This window comes from Ischnura elegans, chromosome 5, assembly GCF_921293095.1.
Source record: "Ischnura elegans chromosome 5, ioIscEleg1.1, whole genome shotgun sequence".
NCBI classification, from domain to species: Eukaryota; Metazoa; Arthropoda; class Insecta; order Odonata; family Coenagrionidae; genus Ischnura; species Ischnura elegans.
The window spans coordinates 73235169-73255371 of NC_060250.1; the positions used below are offsets into that span (position 1 = coordinate 73235169).

Sequence of the window (20203 nt, forward strand, 5' to 3'; positions counted from 1 at the left end):
GAAGTCGCCACCGCATCCCGAACGGGCGAAGTGATCCGAGTTTGAAGGGGGGAATAAGGTATAATTAAGTATTTTACAAAATTTATATTCATGATGACGTTTTATCAAATTCATAGCTATTCAATACCATTCTTTGCGATTGCAAACGCAGTACTGCAAAATTTTGTAAAAAAATTGAATCGCAAAACAAACATCGCCGCGCAGGGGACATTTATGAAAATCGATTAAAACGTGGCCGGATCGGCAACAGTAATCAACCTTAATTTAATGGAACTGGACCTCCTCAATTTAGTATTACCCTTGATAGAAAGAATATTTTTCGTGGAATGTCAGGAAACATGAGTGAGGAGGAACTGATATCTCCGTATTGCCTTATGTACAATAGAGTGAGAAAAGGAAGCCGACAAATATTTTGCCCCCTCTTTCGGACAATAGTGCGGAAACTTGAACGTTGAGGATGGAGGATGAGAGGAGACTAAGGGCGTTCAAAATATTGGCGTGGAGAGGAATGTAGAAGGTGAAGTGGACGCATTGGAAGAGGAATATCCCTTAATAAGGAGAATGATGAAGTGCTAGACTTCGTCTTTCGCCTTCCTTAGGGATATTTACATGGCGTCGTCGTCGTAGGCTATACTTGCTACCTTGATAAAGGTATTCCAAGGACTTTCTGCCCTCCTATTTACTTTTTAAGCTTATTAATGCATATATTCCTTTTTTATCCGAATCCCTGAAAGGAGCAGCCTGGAGAAAATATTATATTTTGCAAGCACCTGAGCTTCGATAGGAAAAATGAATGCCTTTACCTTTTTTCCACCAAAAATAACGTTTTTACCTTTATGAGACATAAGATTGTTTAGAATTTTTTTTTTAATATTTTGGTTCGGATGGACGGATTTTCCTTCATGGACACCCTAGAAAGTTATAATGAAGAACCACCTTCCTTTATTTAAAATCAAATTCATGTTCAAGGAATACGAATCACCGGGATTAATCATGATGGAAGACAAATGGTGATAATAATTAATTTGAAATCTATAAAACATCCAGGTAAAGACATAGATGCAGGGCTGATAGAGCGCGCACAAATTTGAGGAATCATCTATATTATTTCTACTATATAGATACCTTTTTCTCAACTTAAACGCAACCAAACTCTACAAATTAGGTACCAAAATGCACAGAATTTATCAGAGAACATGCGACGGCATATCTTACAAATATTTCTATTGTTTCCTGAAATTGGTTTTTAAATAAATTAAAAAAACACAGAAAAAACAAAAACCGGTAAATATTCCTGAGGTTAACGGCGCACGAACTGATACATTTGTTCATTTGCAACAATATCTCGCATTCTTTACATAACTTTTACCAAAATGCGGCTGATTTCACATTCAAGTCTCCTGTTGATACGTAAGTATTAGTCATCATGCGCGTTTAACAGAGGATAGTGTAATTACAATGTTGTGTTTAAAGAAGTCCTCTGATCTCAATTTGTACATGAACATTCCAATTAAATTTGTACATAAGACCCTGCCTTCTTTTCTACATTTTAAAATTAGAAACGCGACTATCCCTCTGTGGACCTGCATTGAAAAGAGCGGGGGAAGCCCGCTGGGAGCGGGCGCATCACGCTCGTACTAAAACATGTTCACAGTCACCGAAAACGTAAAGGTACCACTACAAACGTGACATTAATATGAAAGTCGACGCAAAATCACAAAGAGTACGGAGTGCATAAAAATAATTATTGTAAAATTTAAGGAATGCAAAGAAATGGAACACAGTAATCGGCTGGAAGCTTTTTTCATAGGCTTACAGAGCTGCAACGATGAAAGGTAAAGGAATTATTGGGTGAAGGTCTTTCACACGAAAAACGATGGGTGCAACGCCACCGTGGATGTAAGTGGATCCCGATCTCCCACACTCAGGAAGGCTGGAAACATCATTAAAATATGCAGAAGAGGTGGTGAACGGCATGCAAAGAGTCTAGCTACGCCATGAATAAGTCATAAGGAAGGAGAAAGCGAACCACTTAAAGAGAAATAAAGATAAGAAAGAGGAGATAAAGAGCTGAAGATATAATTGCATAATGCAGTGACTACGATTAGGCAATAAAAGGAGGAAAATCACGACTTCAAAGAGAAAATACTTCCTTTCATTACGGCAGCATCCCTGCCCTGAAAGAAAGATGTGTAAGCACAGGAAGTCAATCGATGAAAATGTTTTCCTTTTTTTCTAAAAATGCCGATGCGGTAAGATTTCCAATCAAAGCCTCCCCTTCAAAGACTCACCATCACGGTTATAAATGGATCAAGTCATGAAAAGTGGGACACCAGTAGATTTGATCGCATTAGTTTTTGTAACTCATTTCTGCGTTAAAGGAAAACACTTTTTCATCTCGAATTGACCACCTCTGCGATCGAATTTCACATTATGTCCACAGAAACAAAAAAACAATGAAGCTCTACAGTCTATCACGACTAGAAAACGCTATAAGCTAATTTTGCATATTTACAATATTGACAGCAGTGAGCTCTTGTATTTTCTCCTCATTTATGCTAAACAATCGATGGAACCAGCTCATGTAATGCGTTTAACAAGTTACTGTTTTCTGAAAATTGGATTAATTTCGTGCGAGTATCATTCAAAATAAACTGTTACTCCGAATCAATTCGGGATATTGACATGCCACGAAATAGTATCTGGCGTCAACTTCTCCCTGTCTGCTTCCTCCCACAGAATTTTATTCCAGTCCAGCACATATTACTTTCCACCCCACTTAAGTTGCTGAGCCGTTTCCATCAACATGCTAACTGCACATCTGTTTGGCCTACAGCCAAACCAATTCATCCACTCTAAATCTGGAGCGTGACATACGTCAGCAAAAAAATGAATACAAACAACAATGTAAGCAAGACCAAACATCACCAACATACAATATACAGTTATGCACACTCGACATGAACAGGAAACGGCAGTTTTCAAAACTCATTTCACGCTGGAGTACCCTGGTTTTATAAATATAAAGCATAGGTTATGACAGAGAATAGATAGCATCAAATGTAACTGTAGCGGAGCAAAATACGATATCCATAAAAGTGGCGATCGACTGCGCACCATGGATGAGTAAAAGTAATTAATTCACCGAAGTGGGGAGTATAGCTAAATGATTTTCACAGTAGCAAAGTGCTTCATTTGAAATGTCTGCTTGCAAAAAAGAATGGATTGCTCGTTATATATTTTAGAGGCATACAAAATCTGCATGGAAATATTTAACTTGCAACCTCCTTGAGGTATATTCCATTAGAAGCAGAGATAAAAAAGAGAAATAAATATTTTTCGTAAAAACATCCAGAACTGAATAAACCTTATGATTTTTTACTTACAATGAGAAAAGTTCTTGATAATTAATTTGAAAAATACAAATATTTAATGCGCACATATAGATACATGTCAAAAGAAAATTTGGGACCAATTACACAAAACCACACCCGGAGATAAATATGAGAATTATTCCTTCTAACTACACACCGGGAAAAACTAACTCTTCAATATTTACACTCTTTAACTAACGATTTCAATATTTAAAGGGTTATTATGTTTTCCTCCTTTCTTTACAAACACATTCTTTATACATCCCAGGGTACTCGCAGCGTGAAGTGAGGTGTGCGTGCAGCTGTACAGAGAGGCAATCTGATGATTTCTCAGAACACTCACCGCCGGACTGCGCAGGAAGCGAGCCCCCTTTGGAATGGGGCCTGGGCGTCGGGCCCCCTGGGACGGCCTTGCCCACGAGCGACGGCTGGGCCTTGCCGGGCCCCCCGCCGAACTCGCCGTCCTCGTCGTCGGGCCTGAGAGGCGGCGGCGAGAAGGGGCTCGACTCTCGGAAGAGGTCCTCGTCGTTGCCGCCGTACGAGTCGTATTCCTCGTTGGCTCTCGATGGGTCCTCTTCCTCGTCTTCGTCGTCATCGCCCTGGCCCCAGTCTCCATCTTCCGTCTTCTCCTCGTAACGCTCCTTCAACACCTTGCGCGGAACTGTACAGGAAAGAGAATGTAGACAATGGAGGGATTATTAACCCCTTTATTTTATGAATACCAATTTATTTTATGAATATTGAACTCCTATCCTCTATTTATTTTTTCTGTGGCTCCTTTCAAATGGAATGGTATTAATGAAATGATATTTTGTAGTTTGTAATCAACGCTTAACAGTGAAATATAGTAAGAATGATTATAATTTCATGTTAAACAGTGCTAGAGGGTAGAATGTTAGGTAAACGAGGGAAGGAAGGAAAAGATAAGGATTTTTAGATAGAATGAAAGGGAGTAGCCCTTACAGGGAATTGAAAAGGGAAGTGCTTGATGGAAAGGGAGGCTCCCAGAGTTTTTCCTAAGTACTCCCTATAAATCTATCTTAATCGGTAGAATAGTTTATTAATAATAATGGTAATTTATCCAGTTAAATACATCGATAAAATAGCTATTGCTAGTCGTAAAAAATCATTTTATTTCTTCCAATGAATTTATTTCGATAAATATGAATTCTTTATGTTCATTATGGATGTTGTTTCATTGTTAAAATTTCACAATATTTATAATAATCCCCTAAGTTCTGCTAAAATTAAAAATAATCTGGTTACGGGATACACTCATCATTGCGCGATTTGGCATTGGATGTTCATGAAGAGTTGTTAGCCCTGTTGATGGCAGATACATTTGCTGAATAGTCCCTCTCGAAAATTAAATCTCATTCTTGGATAAACTCCGTAAACATACCTCCTTGAATATGATGAAAATTTTCACCTTTTAAACTAGAAAGTAGGGATACCAATCACGATTTGCTACCGTGACGTAATTTTATCGTCGATTGGAGTGCATATGCTATATAATGCTACAAGCTGCACTGACAAGTTGTTTCCTCCTAATTATTATAACTGCGACACGGGTTGACTTTCCTTAAACAAACGCAAATCTTTCATTCCACTGTAGCTGATGAAATAGTTTCACGAGAATATTCCAAGTAGAACAAAGTCACTCACATGAAAATTAAAAACAAAATAAGAATGCTACTAGCAGTCCAAGTCGTGCGCACTTTGAGACGGTGATAACTCAGCAGTCCAAACCATCTTGTCCGCTATAGTCCACAAATACTCACAGTGGAGAATGACGCCTCGGTAGCATAAGTGGCTAAAGCACTCGACCACATATCAGGAGATCCGGGTTTGAGGGGAATGATTTTTTCGCAAAAATTGTGCATTTTAGGTGACTCCGTAGAGTTATCACCGTGGCTAGTCACGGTATATTAAAATTTAAAAAATTTGAGTGACGCGAGTACTGAGAATTTTGTTAATGCTGTAAATTCCATCGCTCTATACCCAAAAAAATAGCTAGCTATGAGTTAGGAATAAGAAAGATACGCGAAACACTGGACAAGGAAAAAAAGAAACTAAAGGAGAGGAAGAGAAGAACCAATTACGGCAAGGGCTTTTGCGGCTTCGAGCTTGAGGTAGGAGGGGGAGGGAAATCACTGCTATCAGTTACCTACACACACGGCGTGGCGTAAGACGGAGGCAAGAAGAGCGTGGCGAAGTGATTGATACGGAGGTTGTGTTGGAAGCAAACGAGCTCATCGGTAATGAAAAAAAAGAAGAAACCTCCGGCCACGGGAAGGTAAGGTAGCCATCTCAGTGGAGTGCTTAAGCAGAGGACGTTCGCACGCGTTCGTTAATAAGTAACGGCAAATCCCACGCGAGCCGTGGGGGTCGGGCTTTGAGGGCTAAATTTTTCAGTCCTCCCCGATGAGCCGCGGGCCTCGATCGTGAAACGGGAGAGACTAACCTAGCGATCTTTACGACCCGTCCCCACATGCGGAAGCAAAGCACAACCTCAGATGCGACAAGGGGGTTGTTTACCCCAGTTGCATGCCGGCGGCCAAGATCGTATTATCAACTCTAAAACCTGCCCTTCCCCGCACTGAAACGGATACAATTTTAGCCCTTCGATACGAGCAAGGTCTGTTGAGTACTTGGGCTTGAAGGTTACGTATGCTAGGTATATGTATTTATGTAAAACTTTGCACTTCGCACGTTCAAAGTGAAATAAAGTAAAGATGTTCTCATAGCTCGCATTCATAGAAACGAAGGAAGATTCAGGTAAACTCTTGTCGGGATTCCCACCGGGTTAGTTTATATACAATGGCCAGTGCTGTTGTTTATTGTTAATATAACAACATTCAGCCCTGAGGATGAACCCCGAGTTGGAACTTGAAAAGTTGGCCGTCATGGATACATTAACCAAGTGGGAATCCCGAGAAGATTTTACCGGAATTATTCGCCGGCAAAGGATCGAATCAGATTTCAAAAATCTCTACCGGGAAGGATGATTTATTCAACTTTGCGAGAAAAGAGGAATTGCATGGAGAAAAAAAATAATGACGGGGTAATATTTGATTTCTAAGAAATTATATACGTGATAGCGACATCACTGTAGTAAGCTTTCAACACTGCATGAAACTCAGATGTCTTAAGCTATGCGTGGCATTGTTTTGACTCTCAATACTATCCATGAATTGTATTCCATGCAACAATCTATAATCAATAAGAAACATTTGCACCTTGCTGACAATGAGAATACGTTTTTTGGTCTTCCCTTCTTGTAATAAGTCACAGAATCGGTTGAAAGGAAGATGGAAAGGTTATTTTTATAACACATAAAACTGCAAGCTGACAAAAAGCAAAAGGAAGTATAATATTAATAGGACTTCATGGTAGTAGAAGTAATTGCTAATCGTGCGACGGAGAAATCATTTTAAACGAATAGAGGTGAGAAATATGTAACACAATGGGAAGCTGAGGATGAGAGTTGCTAAAAGATGCATCGTATAGAAACACACGTTATTCAAACTTGAGCAACGCTCGTTCAAACTTCCACTAATTCAAGACAGAGCTATAAATATTTAAGAGCTACAATTTTTTTTCAATAATCTACAGGGTATCACCATAACAGCAATGAAATCCTGTCACGTAATCACTTCGTACGACCAGTGAAAAGAGAAGTCACCTAGGGGAAAGAGCTCATGGGAAACAAAAAAATTCACATGCCATAAAAATATTACGAACGGTACTACGTTTCACGTTTCCACAGTAACACGTGATGGCCACGCTTCGAAAAAAAAGGGAATACAAGAGTTTCGCAATCTACACCAAACGATATGTTTACGTTTTGATGCCTCCCATAACAGGCCTAACGGGTAGTTTTATATTTTTAGGGCGACAATTCGTGTCGGCGAGCCGCTTTTTTCAAAATATGTTTCCATTTTTATACGATATTTTTTAAAAGCCGACAAGTATCGAATCTATTCCCTTCACAATGTGTTTACGGACACGTCAAATGCAGGCCTATGCGCAAGTCATAAATTGAAGAAAAAAAACGTGGCAAATAAAAAGTGAGCCTTCACTCCAAACAAATGAGGTTTTAAAAAGGAAGTCCTGTACAGGAAAAAGAAAATAATTCGCTTCTAATGAACTCATCTGCGAGAGAGATATGAGAGCCTCCATTGTTAATCACGTACCAGGTTCGCATTCACGTCGAATCGCGGGGCTGTGAATTTGAAGAAGTCATGGGAAAAGCTCGAACAAAATATTCATGGAATGTTAGACAAAAATAGGCAAAATAAGAATGACATCCATGTGGAAAATGAACGAGAATAAATGGAGGTATGCCGTAAAAAGATGTTTAGAAAAGCTAAATGCAGTCAAAGAGGGAAAGTAGCTACCAATAAAATTCATTAAATGAATATTTTAAAAACTGAACGTAAAATTAGATAAAAATAACTTAAAATCTCACGATATTAGTATACAATATCTTTAAAGCATTAGAGATAGCCAGATGTAAGTTAATGGCAGAGAATACATAAGAACCCAAATTAAACCCCATGAACCCTTGATTATATTATGGGGTCGATAATGGTAGTGGCCAACATTAGAATTAAGCTTCAATACTCTGAAAAATTACCCAAACTTTAATTGTCTTATTCAATAAAAAAACTGTAGTCATTTTAAAGCCGCAAGGGATGTCATTTTTCATGATGATCGCGCAGATTCTGAATGTTTTAAAATGGATATAAAATTATGGCTAGATTAATTAAAAGAGAAATGCGTAGTCACATAACCACTAGATGAGTATTTTTTGCAGCAGTCAGCCTCATCTCATGCGCCAATAGATAAGAAGGAAAGCCCGCACGATTAGAAATATCGCAGTTAGCTGTTGGCCCATCGGAAAACTTGTCACATTCAGAGCATAATCGTACATAAAGCATAAATGATTCGAGATTTTCTACATACCACTGATATTCTCGGTTTATATTTTATGCTCTGAGAATTCATTGTTGGAAAATACCGAGAAGTGGTCAAGCAGCTCACGATTTTTGGATTGATGGTGTGTAATACGCATGAATTCGAAAAGATCGGTTCATAAGGAGTTGACCCTAATTTCACTCCTATCCCTTTGCTACTACATGGACATAGTCAGGCACTAAGAGAGTAAGCTGAGAAATTCATCGGTCAAACTCGCGCCCAGGAATGTATGAATATTCAAGGCTGGCTTTTTATTTGCTTTTAATGGTGAATAGAACGTCTCACTCCTTCTCAGCAGGTCTTATTTGCTGTTTTTTTTGCGTTTCACACATTTAAAATGTATAAGCAACAAATGGTAATTTCCTCACTTTAATATATAACTCCACTACTGACAATGGTTTCAACACCTTCAAGGTGATCAAATATGGTATTCTTCATGCATTTATACCAGAGCCAAAGTAGGAGGAGGGGCTATATTAATCGCTACCTGCAGAAAGGGATAATGTCCAAGTTGGACAATATGTCTTTTTTAAATTTAAATTGTTGCTAGGTCCAAGACTAAACGTTTTCAACTAAAAGGAAACATGTCCACTCGGTATTAATAGCATGACATGTTCCCATTTTGTAGGAATCGTTAATTTGATTTGTTTCTTTTACCTGACCCAGATGAAGCCACAATCCGGCCTCCTCTTCCTCTGGGCCAGGGCTCTCTTTGCAAGGTTATCAATACGGAAATGAAGGAATATAGGCATCAGTAAAAAGACTATTATGATGGTTGATACATTTACGCTATAAACGTTACGTTGAGTCCTGCACCTAGCAACAACTTTAAAAAATAAAAATTCTCCACCTTGGACATTATACCTTTTTGCAGTTGCCAATTCATATGATAGTGGAGTGTAGTAAGCAGTTTGGGTGGACTAATTAATGAATGCCAATGGATAAAAAAGATAAAAAATTAGGGTAAGGTTTAAGGTAAAGGTTTTTCCCTCATGGGGAGGCTTAACAAAGCTGAGTCATGACAGAACAAAACATCATTACGAAGTACATCCAGGCTTTTATCAATTTCGAATTTTTCTTAGTTTCGAAATGATCATTTGTTGTTTATATTTTATCAAAAATGTATCGCACTTCCACCATGTCAATCCTGGAACCGTTTCATGCACTCGTATATAAATTAAGTTACCATCTTACAATGTTCTGGAGACATAGAGAAGACTATTGCTAGTATGAGTATTTATAAAATTTTAATATTTATCTCAAATATAAAATTTTTATGAGACGGTAACGGATTCAGGGGTGAAGGAGAAACGGGGCGCCGTAAAATAGGGAAAAAATAAAAGATTTTTATCTTAAAGGTGACCTTCCAATGTCAGTTTTCATTTCAACAGCTTAAAAAACAAATTCGAAAATAATTGATTACCAGATAAAAGCCACTTGTCCACCCATAACAGGTCTGTGTTTTATTTATAAAATTTTAGGTACCGGAACGCATACCCACACATTTAATCTACGCATGACTTTCAAATACAAGCCAACGTCCCTCTAAAACTTCCGATTTTTAAAACTGTAATTTTCAGCTGCACTGAGGAATCATGTTTTACGAAATATTAAAACACGATGACTTTTTTAATTAACCCAATTCCACCATTCCAGTGCGTTCCGACCGAAATTAAGCATTGCATACCACAAATGGACCGCGGAAAGTAATGAACCCTCGAAATAACGACCTTAGTCCGTACCTAATATGTGAAATCCCCGCGATATTCAGATAGGTATATGCTGAAAAAGGGTCTACCCCGCATATTCGGAAATTATAAAGTTGGTAATACTAGTTAAAGATAATTATATATAGGTAAATATATAGTCAACATGACCGTTTAGTTGCATTGAAACTCGTTTCCATGTGGAAAATGTGAATTTTAAAGTTAAATTAGACATTGAAAGCTTAGCAGCATTAATGCAGAAATGTTGAGAACGTCCGAGGAATCGACGCAAATTGTGACCACATATAGGCAAAAGAGGATGTGCTACGTTGAAAAAAATATTTAAATTACAACATAAAAGGGTATAGCGACACTTCGCTGATTCCACAGCGAGCTTTGTAAATGATTGCGGCCTAAATGAAAATAAAATAGCATGTTTTAAAATTTTCACAGAATTCATTGCAATAGATCGTTTGAAATTCAAATAGACGTAAATTTTTCCGGCAGTGAAATAAAATCTTCGCTCAGCTTTCAAACATAAAAATAAATAAACGCATTCACATTTTCAAATTATTTTACTCCAAAGCTCAACAGGCACACATGATTTTCAGTAGTTCTAAATAGTTAACAAATGATTAACAGTCGTGCATGAGCGCAAATGAACCTCGGTGCATAACAATGAGAGCAAACATGCGTACAAATTAAGTTCCATAGTTTTTTTACGCATATTAACGCTGTTTACAGAATGCTTTTTTGGTAATTTAGTGCCTTTCGAAGAATATACTGCACGAATTTTATCCCACCACTTATACCAAGTATATCTATCGTCCGCCTATTTCCTCACATAAACACCAAAATGGGGTCAGGGTTTTATCGCGTTCCCATAGATTATGGGGTCAGTTGTAACTCCTCGGCAACGCGCTGGGGAATATCCCTGACTCGCCCGTTAAATGCAAATGATTCAGTGCAAAACATTTCCCTGCACGTCACACTAAAACCACAATAGAAGGCCTATTGGGGGTCGGCAAACTATATATATATATTCCCGAACAAAATGACGAAACGGGGCACGCATCGGATGGCAAGACGATCTATAAAAAAAAAAGAATAACGACCCCTAGAGTAGACCAGATGGGCGATAGAGCAGTTCGACTTGAAAGCACCAGAGGGAATAAGTAACCAACGGCACTGCACCGCGGGAAATAATTATTTACGAACTCGTCTCCGACGATGCACCTGTAATTGGACGCAAGGAAAACGAAACACTATTAGCAAGCGGGAGTACGGACGCGATGAGTTATTTCGCTCTCAGGTAATAAATGCGAACGCGTGGACCCATTTGAACCATTAGAACTCGGAAAATTGACTGGGATAGAGGGAGACGCTGGGGTATTCGACGCAACATGATCAATTTTATCTCTTCAATGAAAAGGGAAGAGTGGTTTCCAACGATAAAGAACGTTATACCCACACTTCCCTCCGACTTATTTTACATGGCAAAAACTCAAGTTGAACAAGAGCCGCGTGTAGGTACATCCACTCCTTCACGGATGCGGTAATGCCTCAACAGCCATCATATCACATCAATAAATATTCCTTCAAGTCCACTTTCATTTTTTTATGTACTTATGTAATTTTTAACATTTTGTGTGTAGTGAGCGTAATATTACGCCACGTGAAATCCTTTGATTTTTGCAATCTATCTATCCATCTTTTGAAACATCGTAGCTTGCCATTTTTAAGCAAAGTGGAAAAAATTCAAAGTAAACAAATGAAAAAACAAAAGCAAATTCCATTCTTTAATATGACATCAAATATCTATTCCTCGCATTAAAGGTTAGTTGTTATGAAATAACTCAAGAGTATTGAAAATAGCCAGAACTGGGGTACAGATCTATCATACTTATGTTAGCACTTTGAGCGTAAGATGATGAAGTTGCCCTTGAAATGGTAAATTTCAAAGAACTTGTTATTCAGCAAGTAAGTAAGTTAGGGTAGTAATTAATAAGTCCTTCCACCGCGTTTGATACGGCTCGGGAATTCAATTTATCCATCAGCAATCCTACGCCATGTACTGAAGACTTTGACAAACTTTAGTGAAAGAACAATCTCTATTTTTTACCATGGGGTTCTCTTAGCGATGTAAACAACACGATTTGAACTAATCAGAGCTTTCCTGGCCACTATAGAAGACATAAAAATGCTTTGGAAAGAGAAGAAACAAGTGCAATCAACAAATGTGAAGGTAGCGGTTTCATTTGTTAATTAAAGGGAACGACTTTGACAAAGAATCGAACTGCCTTAAATTTCCTTACCTAATTTTAAAGGTAGAAAAACGTTTACTAAAGGGAATAAAAGAATATAATCAACAGAAGAGCAAGATGCGGTTTCATCTGTTAATTAAAGCGAACGGTTCAAATTCATGCATGGTCTTACCCAATGAAGTAGATGAATTGGTTTATGCAGGACCATTTCCATTCGAGTCGAATCACGAGAATCCGTTTGAGGAACGCATTCTGCGCGCGGAGGAGTGGGGGAACTGAGTTGGCCATAATTTATGCGACAGCTCTCGGAGTAAGACTGCAGCACCAAACTCAGGCAATGGGAGGCGATATGTTTTCATGAAAAGGCACCTTGTGGTGATTACGGCGCACGGTTTAATATCATCCGTGCGTGATTAATAAAGATAGTCAGACGAACACCATTTGTGCATGACAACAGCGCGTGCAATGAAGCTCGTATTATTACCGCATACTTCCTAAATTGAAACTACGCATCATTTTCTCGAATAATAGCATAAAATTAAAACATACCTTGCGAGTAAAATTACAGGATAACTTGGTTATGGCGCTATTTAATTAAGGGACCACACAATTGTTGACGCTACATCAGAAAGACACTGTAAAAGAGTTATTTTTACTAATTAATCAACAACGCAGGAGGAATAATAAGTTACGATTTTTCATGATAAAAATACTTTAATAAGATTATTGGTGTAAATACGACTAAAATTACGACCAATAAGAGGTAAGAGGCGATTCAACCTCTAACTTGCTAAACATTTGTTAGACTGCAACCATAGCATTGATTTCAATGTCAAGGTTCTCCGCAATCTTTGTAAAGGTAAAAAGTTGGATTTTCTTGAGCAGTTAGAAATTTTAAGAGCATGTCGAAACAAAAATGTACGGGTAGTAAACGACCTTTTGTACCCCTCCCACTCCTCCCCTTTATTATCAGTTCTGCTGGACTCGGCAAGTAAACCCACTGACCTTGAGGAAACTATTCCTCGTTAGCCTTTCCCCTCCCACCATCACCACCTCCTCCCTGTCTTAACCCCCCTCTCCCTAAGGTATATATAAGCTCGCAAAATTTTTGTATATTCACCTTGATAATGACAGTGTACTGCCGAAACCTGGGTCGGTATTAAAAACTCTTGTGGAACATACAAAAGTGTATCTTCATTATGTTTCCGACCAATAGTGTTGTGCTATTTAAATTTTATGCAAAAAAATTCATCAAACTGTATATTACTTTGTAGCTTGGAGCCGGATTTTCTTGACGCTACATACGAGGCTTTGGAAATCAATTGACGATAAATTCGAGGTTTTATGAATGCTTACACTTTAATATGACGGAGGAACGAATGACATTACATCCGTGTTGACGTTACTGCCGAGGCCATAATAATCAAGTTGCACTGCATGAGAACGTAATAGTTAACAAAGATAAAACAATTAATTATGTGATCTTTCAGAGAATTGAATGCAAGAGCTTTTCTCGGGCTTTGCGACGGGCGATGATTTTCTAATAAAGCCGACGTTCCTACAGATGACTTGTGACCTCATGATCTCAATTACTTTGTCAGAACGCAAACTGAAAGCAGTGAAAAAAACTCCCACGCGATGATAGAGAAGTCGTCTGGCGAAACTTCTCGGTCATTAGGATATATCACCCGGTGTGACACCCGAGAAGACATTTCGCGTCTGAGAATATATATTCATACAGAAAATAGATTCCGGTTAGCTACTTACGGATACTTACTTAATAGGAAAATTTACAATAGATAAATAATATTTAGATTTTATTCCTTTAAAGTTTAATTATTTGAAACCAAAAGCTAGCAATTGAAATGAATGATTGGTTAGAGAAAATGTATACCTTTTAGGGAATATTTACAATTTATCAAGGAGAAATCATAAATTCTAAAGCTTCTTCTTTGTTTTACTAATATAAATTGCTCGAATGCAACACTATTTCCAACGTCTGCATCTCAGCTTTATATATTTCAGTTGTTATTTCAAGTCCACAACGTTAAACTGTCGATAAAATTGCTTTAGACTGCGCCTACAAATGTCACTACGGGATAGCAAATGAGAGTTTTCCACTCTCCTACAAGTATAAGAGGACCTTAAGTTTCCAGCTTCGTTGCATTGTCGCTCGGAGTCGCCGCGGCGTGCCGCTTCAAGATCATGGATATGTCATCGTCTTGAGGGTGCAAATATACTGTCACCATTATTTACCAATAATATCAGTAGTAAAAACCCGGTACTCGTGCCTCCAGCACTCCCATTAAGGAAGTTGTTGGTTTCCGGCAGTGATGGCAAGGGAAACGAAACGAAAATATTTCGATTCCACCAGGAGGGAAACAAGAGTATGCCTAGGTTTAGTTTCGTTCCCTCACGAAATTAAAATCAACAAGGAGTTTAGTTTCGACCCGGGATGGAACTTTATTCCCTGGAACGAAACTAAATTAATCGAAAATTTGCTTCTCATGGTTTAGTTTCGATCCCAGAAGTTGAGTGGAGGGGGATAAGAGGGAATAGTTTCCTCCTATTTCATCACAGAATAGAGAAAGGTGAAACCATTTTAACCTTTAAAGAGCTTAAAAATCGAATTTCCAGTTTGCATTCACTGTTCGCTTGTTTGTGGAAAAAATATGAGTGCCCCATGCATCTAATGGAGGTAGGCCGAACCTATAATTCATTCAACCATACTTTGAAATCGGTGCGTGGGTCTTCGCATACAAATAAAATCATTTTTCTTCCGTTCATAAAACGTAGCACGAGCGTGCAATAAAGTAACAGCGGATGAGGACCCAGGGCGGGCCCTTACTAGAAGGTTACAACATACCAGGGCCAGGAACAAGTACCTTAATTTATGCGCCTAGTCACCCTGGGGAGAGGTATGGATTGGAAGGAACAAAAGGACAGAAGCAACGCCGCGATATGGAGTCCGCCGACGCCTCCGGGGTTAGAATAGTGCTGGAAGGGCGGGGATACGGAAACTCCACGCCGTCATTCGGGCGGCATACGCCACTACAATCGAAATCATGATTTGATTTTTCTGCAGAAAGATTTCCCCATGCAGAAGAAAAACACTAGGATTTTACGTAGGTCGTACAATAAAGTAACACTCCTGATATTATATTTTTTGCAAAAATCTACAGAGAAAAAAATCATTCACCCTGACCGGGATTCGAACCCGGATCCTTGAGTTGAGTACTTGAGTAGTGAAAATTTGTAAACTATACCGGACAAGGTCTATGATGTACTCAACCGGAAATCGGGGAAAGGGTTCGAATCCAGGTCAATGCAAATGATTTTTTCTCTCCGGATTTTCGCACAATTTTTACGTTGCGGGTGATTCCCGCAAAGTTATCACCAAATCAGTCCCAGTAATCCTAAATTATAACATTTCTCTTTCTGAATAAAATAAAAGCACAATCAACTATTAAATACAGCAAGATGCTAATAAAAAACTCTCGTAGAGAGACTTACCGCAGGTATAGACGATTTTGAGGTACATGCGGGACTCCTGCTTGCAAGGGTTGCCGAAGGTGGCAGCGTTCGCGTTGAGAATGCATTTCCTCTTGCCGTGACACATTTGCATCGCAGTCTCCGTGGCGTAGCTCACAAGGCAAGCTGTGGGCAGAATGAAATTTAGAGAAGGTGATCAACATTTCAAACAGTAGGTACCTAAGTCACTACACTGCACTATTCTAAGCATCAAAACTAGGGCTGATAATTTATTAAATCGAAACTTCAAGCTTGCACGTGGTGGAATGGCCCCAGATTAGCAATGAAAACACTGTGGCTTCCACAATTTATTTAATAATCATATATATAATAATATATAACTTTATTCCATTAACATTCAAATATATTACAATAGGACATACTTAAATAATATTGGAATATATAGGTACCCCTTATTGTATAGTTTTGGGGCTACCATCTTAAATTTTTTACATAGGTCTGGTGCTAGCACACATGAGAAGTAAAATTTCTTTGCATTCAGTGTTTTGTTCTCTTGCCGATTTCATTCATTATTACAATATGGTATTTCAAATATTTGCACGAGGATAACTATTTTACTTATATAAACGCATAATTAAATACATAGAATATACAATATACCTTTTATTGTAAACTTTTTAAGCCACCTTTCTTAGTAGAAACTCTACTTCCTCACACCTCATAAGCCATTTTTTTACAGCGGATGCAAATCCCCATCTTTTTTCCGAGTTTGCTGCATTACTGGGTAACATACTAAACAATTTAGGCCCTAAGTAGTTGTATGACTGTCGATAAATCGTCGGCCTAGGTATATGGAAGTTTCTCCAAGATCTGATATCATAAGTTTGTGGTCTGGCCTTTTCACCACTACGGTTATAGAAAACTCTAAGGACTTTATAAATGAATAAATGCCTTAGTGGGAGGATATCTAATTTTTTGAAAAGAGAAAATGAGTGGCTTTTCCTATACGATCGCGTTATAACCCTGATAACCCTTTTTTGCGCCACTATCAATGGTTTAATGTTGATAAAATATGCTCCACCCCAGCAGGCTATTCCGTATTGCTATCTTGAATTAACGAGAGCATAATATACCATTTTTAACACTGATTCAGGGCATATGTATCTAAGGAAGTAGAATTTTCTTACAATCGAAATCATTTCTGATTTTAAAAATTTATAAAACTTAAATACATAAACGCATTTTATTTGATTAAATCATGGCAAAATTGTCCCAGCTTTTATTACAATTTATTTTTTATTCATTATAGAAACAGCGTGGGATAAAGAAATGATAAGAAAATATCATACATTAAGAAAAAAATGAACTTATTAATTTTGGAGAGGCAGCCCAATGTCTAATGGACATAGCATTCAGCTGCTAATCGAAGAGTCACTACACCAAATCCCGCGTCAATTCCACACCACTGGTTTTATTCTTGGTGTTCCCTAGGACACACAAAACCGAGTATAAAACCTGCGAAGTGCGAACTTTTCCAGGGAATGGATTTGGCCTCACTATTCACAAGCTAATGACATAGAGCGTTGTGAGATCTGCCCAAAACTTTCCCAAAAAACTTTCCCAAAAAACTTTCGGGTAGAATCGCTAAGTGATGAGCGAGAAAAACACTCACTATTCATTCATGATAATTTGAGTTAAAATATGATTTTTATTTCTATCCTGTAACTTAATTTCGTAAAAAATGTATGCTTTGCATAGCATGGAAAATTATTCTCTAATGAATAAAATAAGAGAAGCAATAATATTTCCATTTCAAAATAAAATAAGAAGCTTTATTAGCGAACTTAGACATACAAGAGAGAAAGAGTCGTACGAGATGAACACATTAGAATGAGTTCAACCGAATAGTGGAAGTTGGATATATTTAAATATAAGATAGTTGCATTTTCTACAACAATAATAATATTATGCTAATAATAGTATCAAGTTAATCCCCATATTGAACCAAAAGGTATTCGCAATTTTCCACAAAAATATTGTTATTGATTATTATATTATCATGTTAATAATAATAACAATATTCATAACAACATTTTGTGGAAAAGAGCAACCACCCTTAACTTCATTACAGTTAGTATTACAAGAGAGGATTTGAACACTCTTAGTGCTTAAGAAAAACATTCATCGCATAATAGCGATGGATCAGTTAATTAGCCCGACAGCACAAATCATCAAACTATAAGTAATTTATCTCATAGCGATGAAAAATTACTACGATATTTACGGAATAAATTTAAGTTTTTTAGCCATTTCGTTTTTAAATATGGATAATAATATTATTATTAACATGAGGGTGTAATATTAAGTAACAATATTATTGTGGAAAAGTGCAACTAACTTCTATTTCAACATGGGAATGAAATTGTAGAAATCAACGCTGATCTCCTGGAGAAATGAGTTTAAAGGAGCGATCTCGCAAGTTCACTCGGGAGACGACGCAACGACGAACGTGGCGCCCCAGAACAAACAGCGGGGAAGAGGAGCAACAGGCGCAGAATCCCAAGTCCGAGACGACGGAAGGAAGGAATGCTGCCGCTGCGTAATCGACTCGCATCTGTTGACGCAGACCGATCTTCCGGTGAGCCAAGGCATTCAAATTCAATCCGCGATTGAACGCGACCGCGGGAATGTTGGCGGAGAATGAAGAGAGGCTTCGCCGCCACGTCACGTGTTAGAGAGGCAGCCGAGTTGCGAGCTCGAGGAACGGGCGGGTAGATGCGATGGATACACCGCCGGGTTAAGATGACGCACCACTTGGTCTTTATCACGTGAGGCACGACTTGGTTGAAACTTAAGCTATCATCTTGAAATTTTCGGGGCGCATATTTTCGTAGTACACCCTTTTCACTGTTTGACTGTATCCCACATAATAAAAAATATACAAAAAAATTACTCCAGTACTTTCTTCAAACTTGTAAGTCTTCATATCCAAGTAAGTTTTGCAAAATATTAACTGTGTACGTCCTGATGATAGCTTTCCTCGTTTAAAACTTAAGCTATCGCTTTAAATAATCCGAAAGTATTGAGTAGACTCTTTTTAACGAATTCCTGTATTTATTTTTTCAAATTTTATAATCTAGTAAAAGTATTTTTATGAGGTTCTCTTCATAGTTTTCGAGTTAGCTTCGTCGAATTTGTTTTTCCAGTATGACGTTGCGTGGTATATTCTGGTCACATCTTCAGACCAGATATGAGTTATTATCAGACCTGATCCGTCGAGGAAAACAACTTCGTCGTACAGGAAAATAACTTAGACTCTGCTTACTCGAAAACCAAGGAGAGAGCTGCAAAACCAGCTCTGCGTAAGAGTCAAGTGTCAAGATATGTTTATACAAATTATATATATATAAATTATATATATATATATATATATATACACAATGTTTTGGAAAATATGATATGCACGTGGCACGTAATATAAATAGTTCAAGTTAATAACGATAAACACAGAGACACAAAAAAGAAACACTCACATTGAAAAAATAAACTCGTCGAAGCTATCGAAGCACTTCAGGCTTCTTCGTCAGCTGAAGAATGAATTGTGCCTGGATCGGCGCATCATCTTCTTCTTCGTCCGTCCATCGGCCGCCTCTTCGGTTCCTGTACTGTGAGTTGTAGCTGACTTCCCTCAATGTCCTGTCTCTCCTTTCATCTCCTTTAATCCAAGCTTCCTCTCTTCATTTCTCTTTCATCTCCTATTCCCACTTCCCTTGCAATGGATCACGTTCAACCTACTACATTTTGGATTAAACGAATCAAAAAATTCTCCTTCAAACTAGCCCAATACACTTGCCACACGGAATTTCTCTCATCCTGCATTTCACTAGGTACTTTTCCGAATGGCCTTCGAGTAAAATTCGCTCTCTCGGGCATTCCACCTATTCTGCGTCCCTCCTTCCACATTCTTTCTTTTCAATACTCGCTTTCCCTATGCCAATTCACTCTCACGCAATACCAAGGGTTAGTTGATCAATATTATAACTCTCTGCTCTCTCTCATAAAATTAATTTCACTCTGTTCACCTCACCTTCTTAAGGAAGTTAACACGATTCTAGTTTCGGCGCACCTCTTCCTCGAGAAGAAACGCGAGAATTCACTGCACAAACTCTCTTCCCTATGCATTTCACACTTCCGAGATGGCCTTTCCCTCCCCCTGCGTCTCTCACCCCACCCACAGGCCCCCCCTCCACTCATAGGTGTCAAACCAGACCTGGCCACACTTTTTAAACTCCCCCCTCCACCCCCACCTCCGCCGCGACCCACAGCGGCCCCGGAGCGCTCAACCCGGCCTCCCCGACGCGATCCTTTGCCAATTGACCCTAACGAC

General features: G+C 38.4%; 1 protein-coding gene across 1 annotated transcript in view; it reads right to left on the bottom strand.

Moving 5' to 3' along the window:
- The window catches only part of LOC124159717, a 236767-nt gene that overhangs the window by 62397 nt on the left and 154167 nt on the right, over positions 1-20203 (bottom strand). The window contains exons 5-6 of the mRNA XM_046535627.1: positions 15838-15981; positions 3718-4035 (exon numbers count right to left, since the gene is read on the bottom strand). Coding sequence (XP_046391583.1) covers positions 3718-4035; positions 15838-15981 — 462 coding nt within the window. The remainder of the gene's footprint in view (positions 1-3717; positions 4036-15837; positions 15982-20203) is intronic.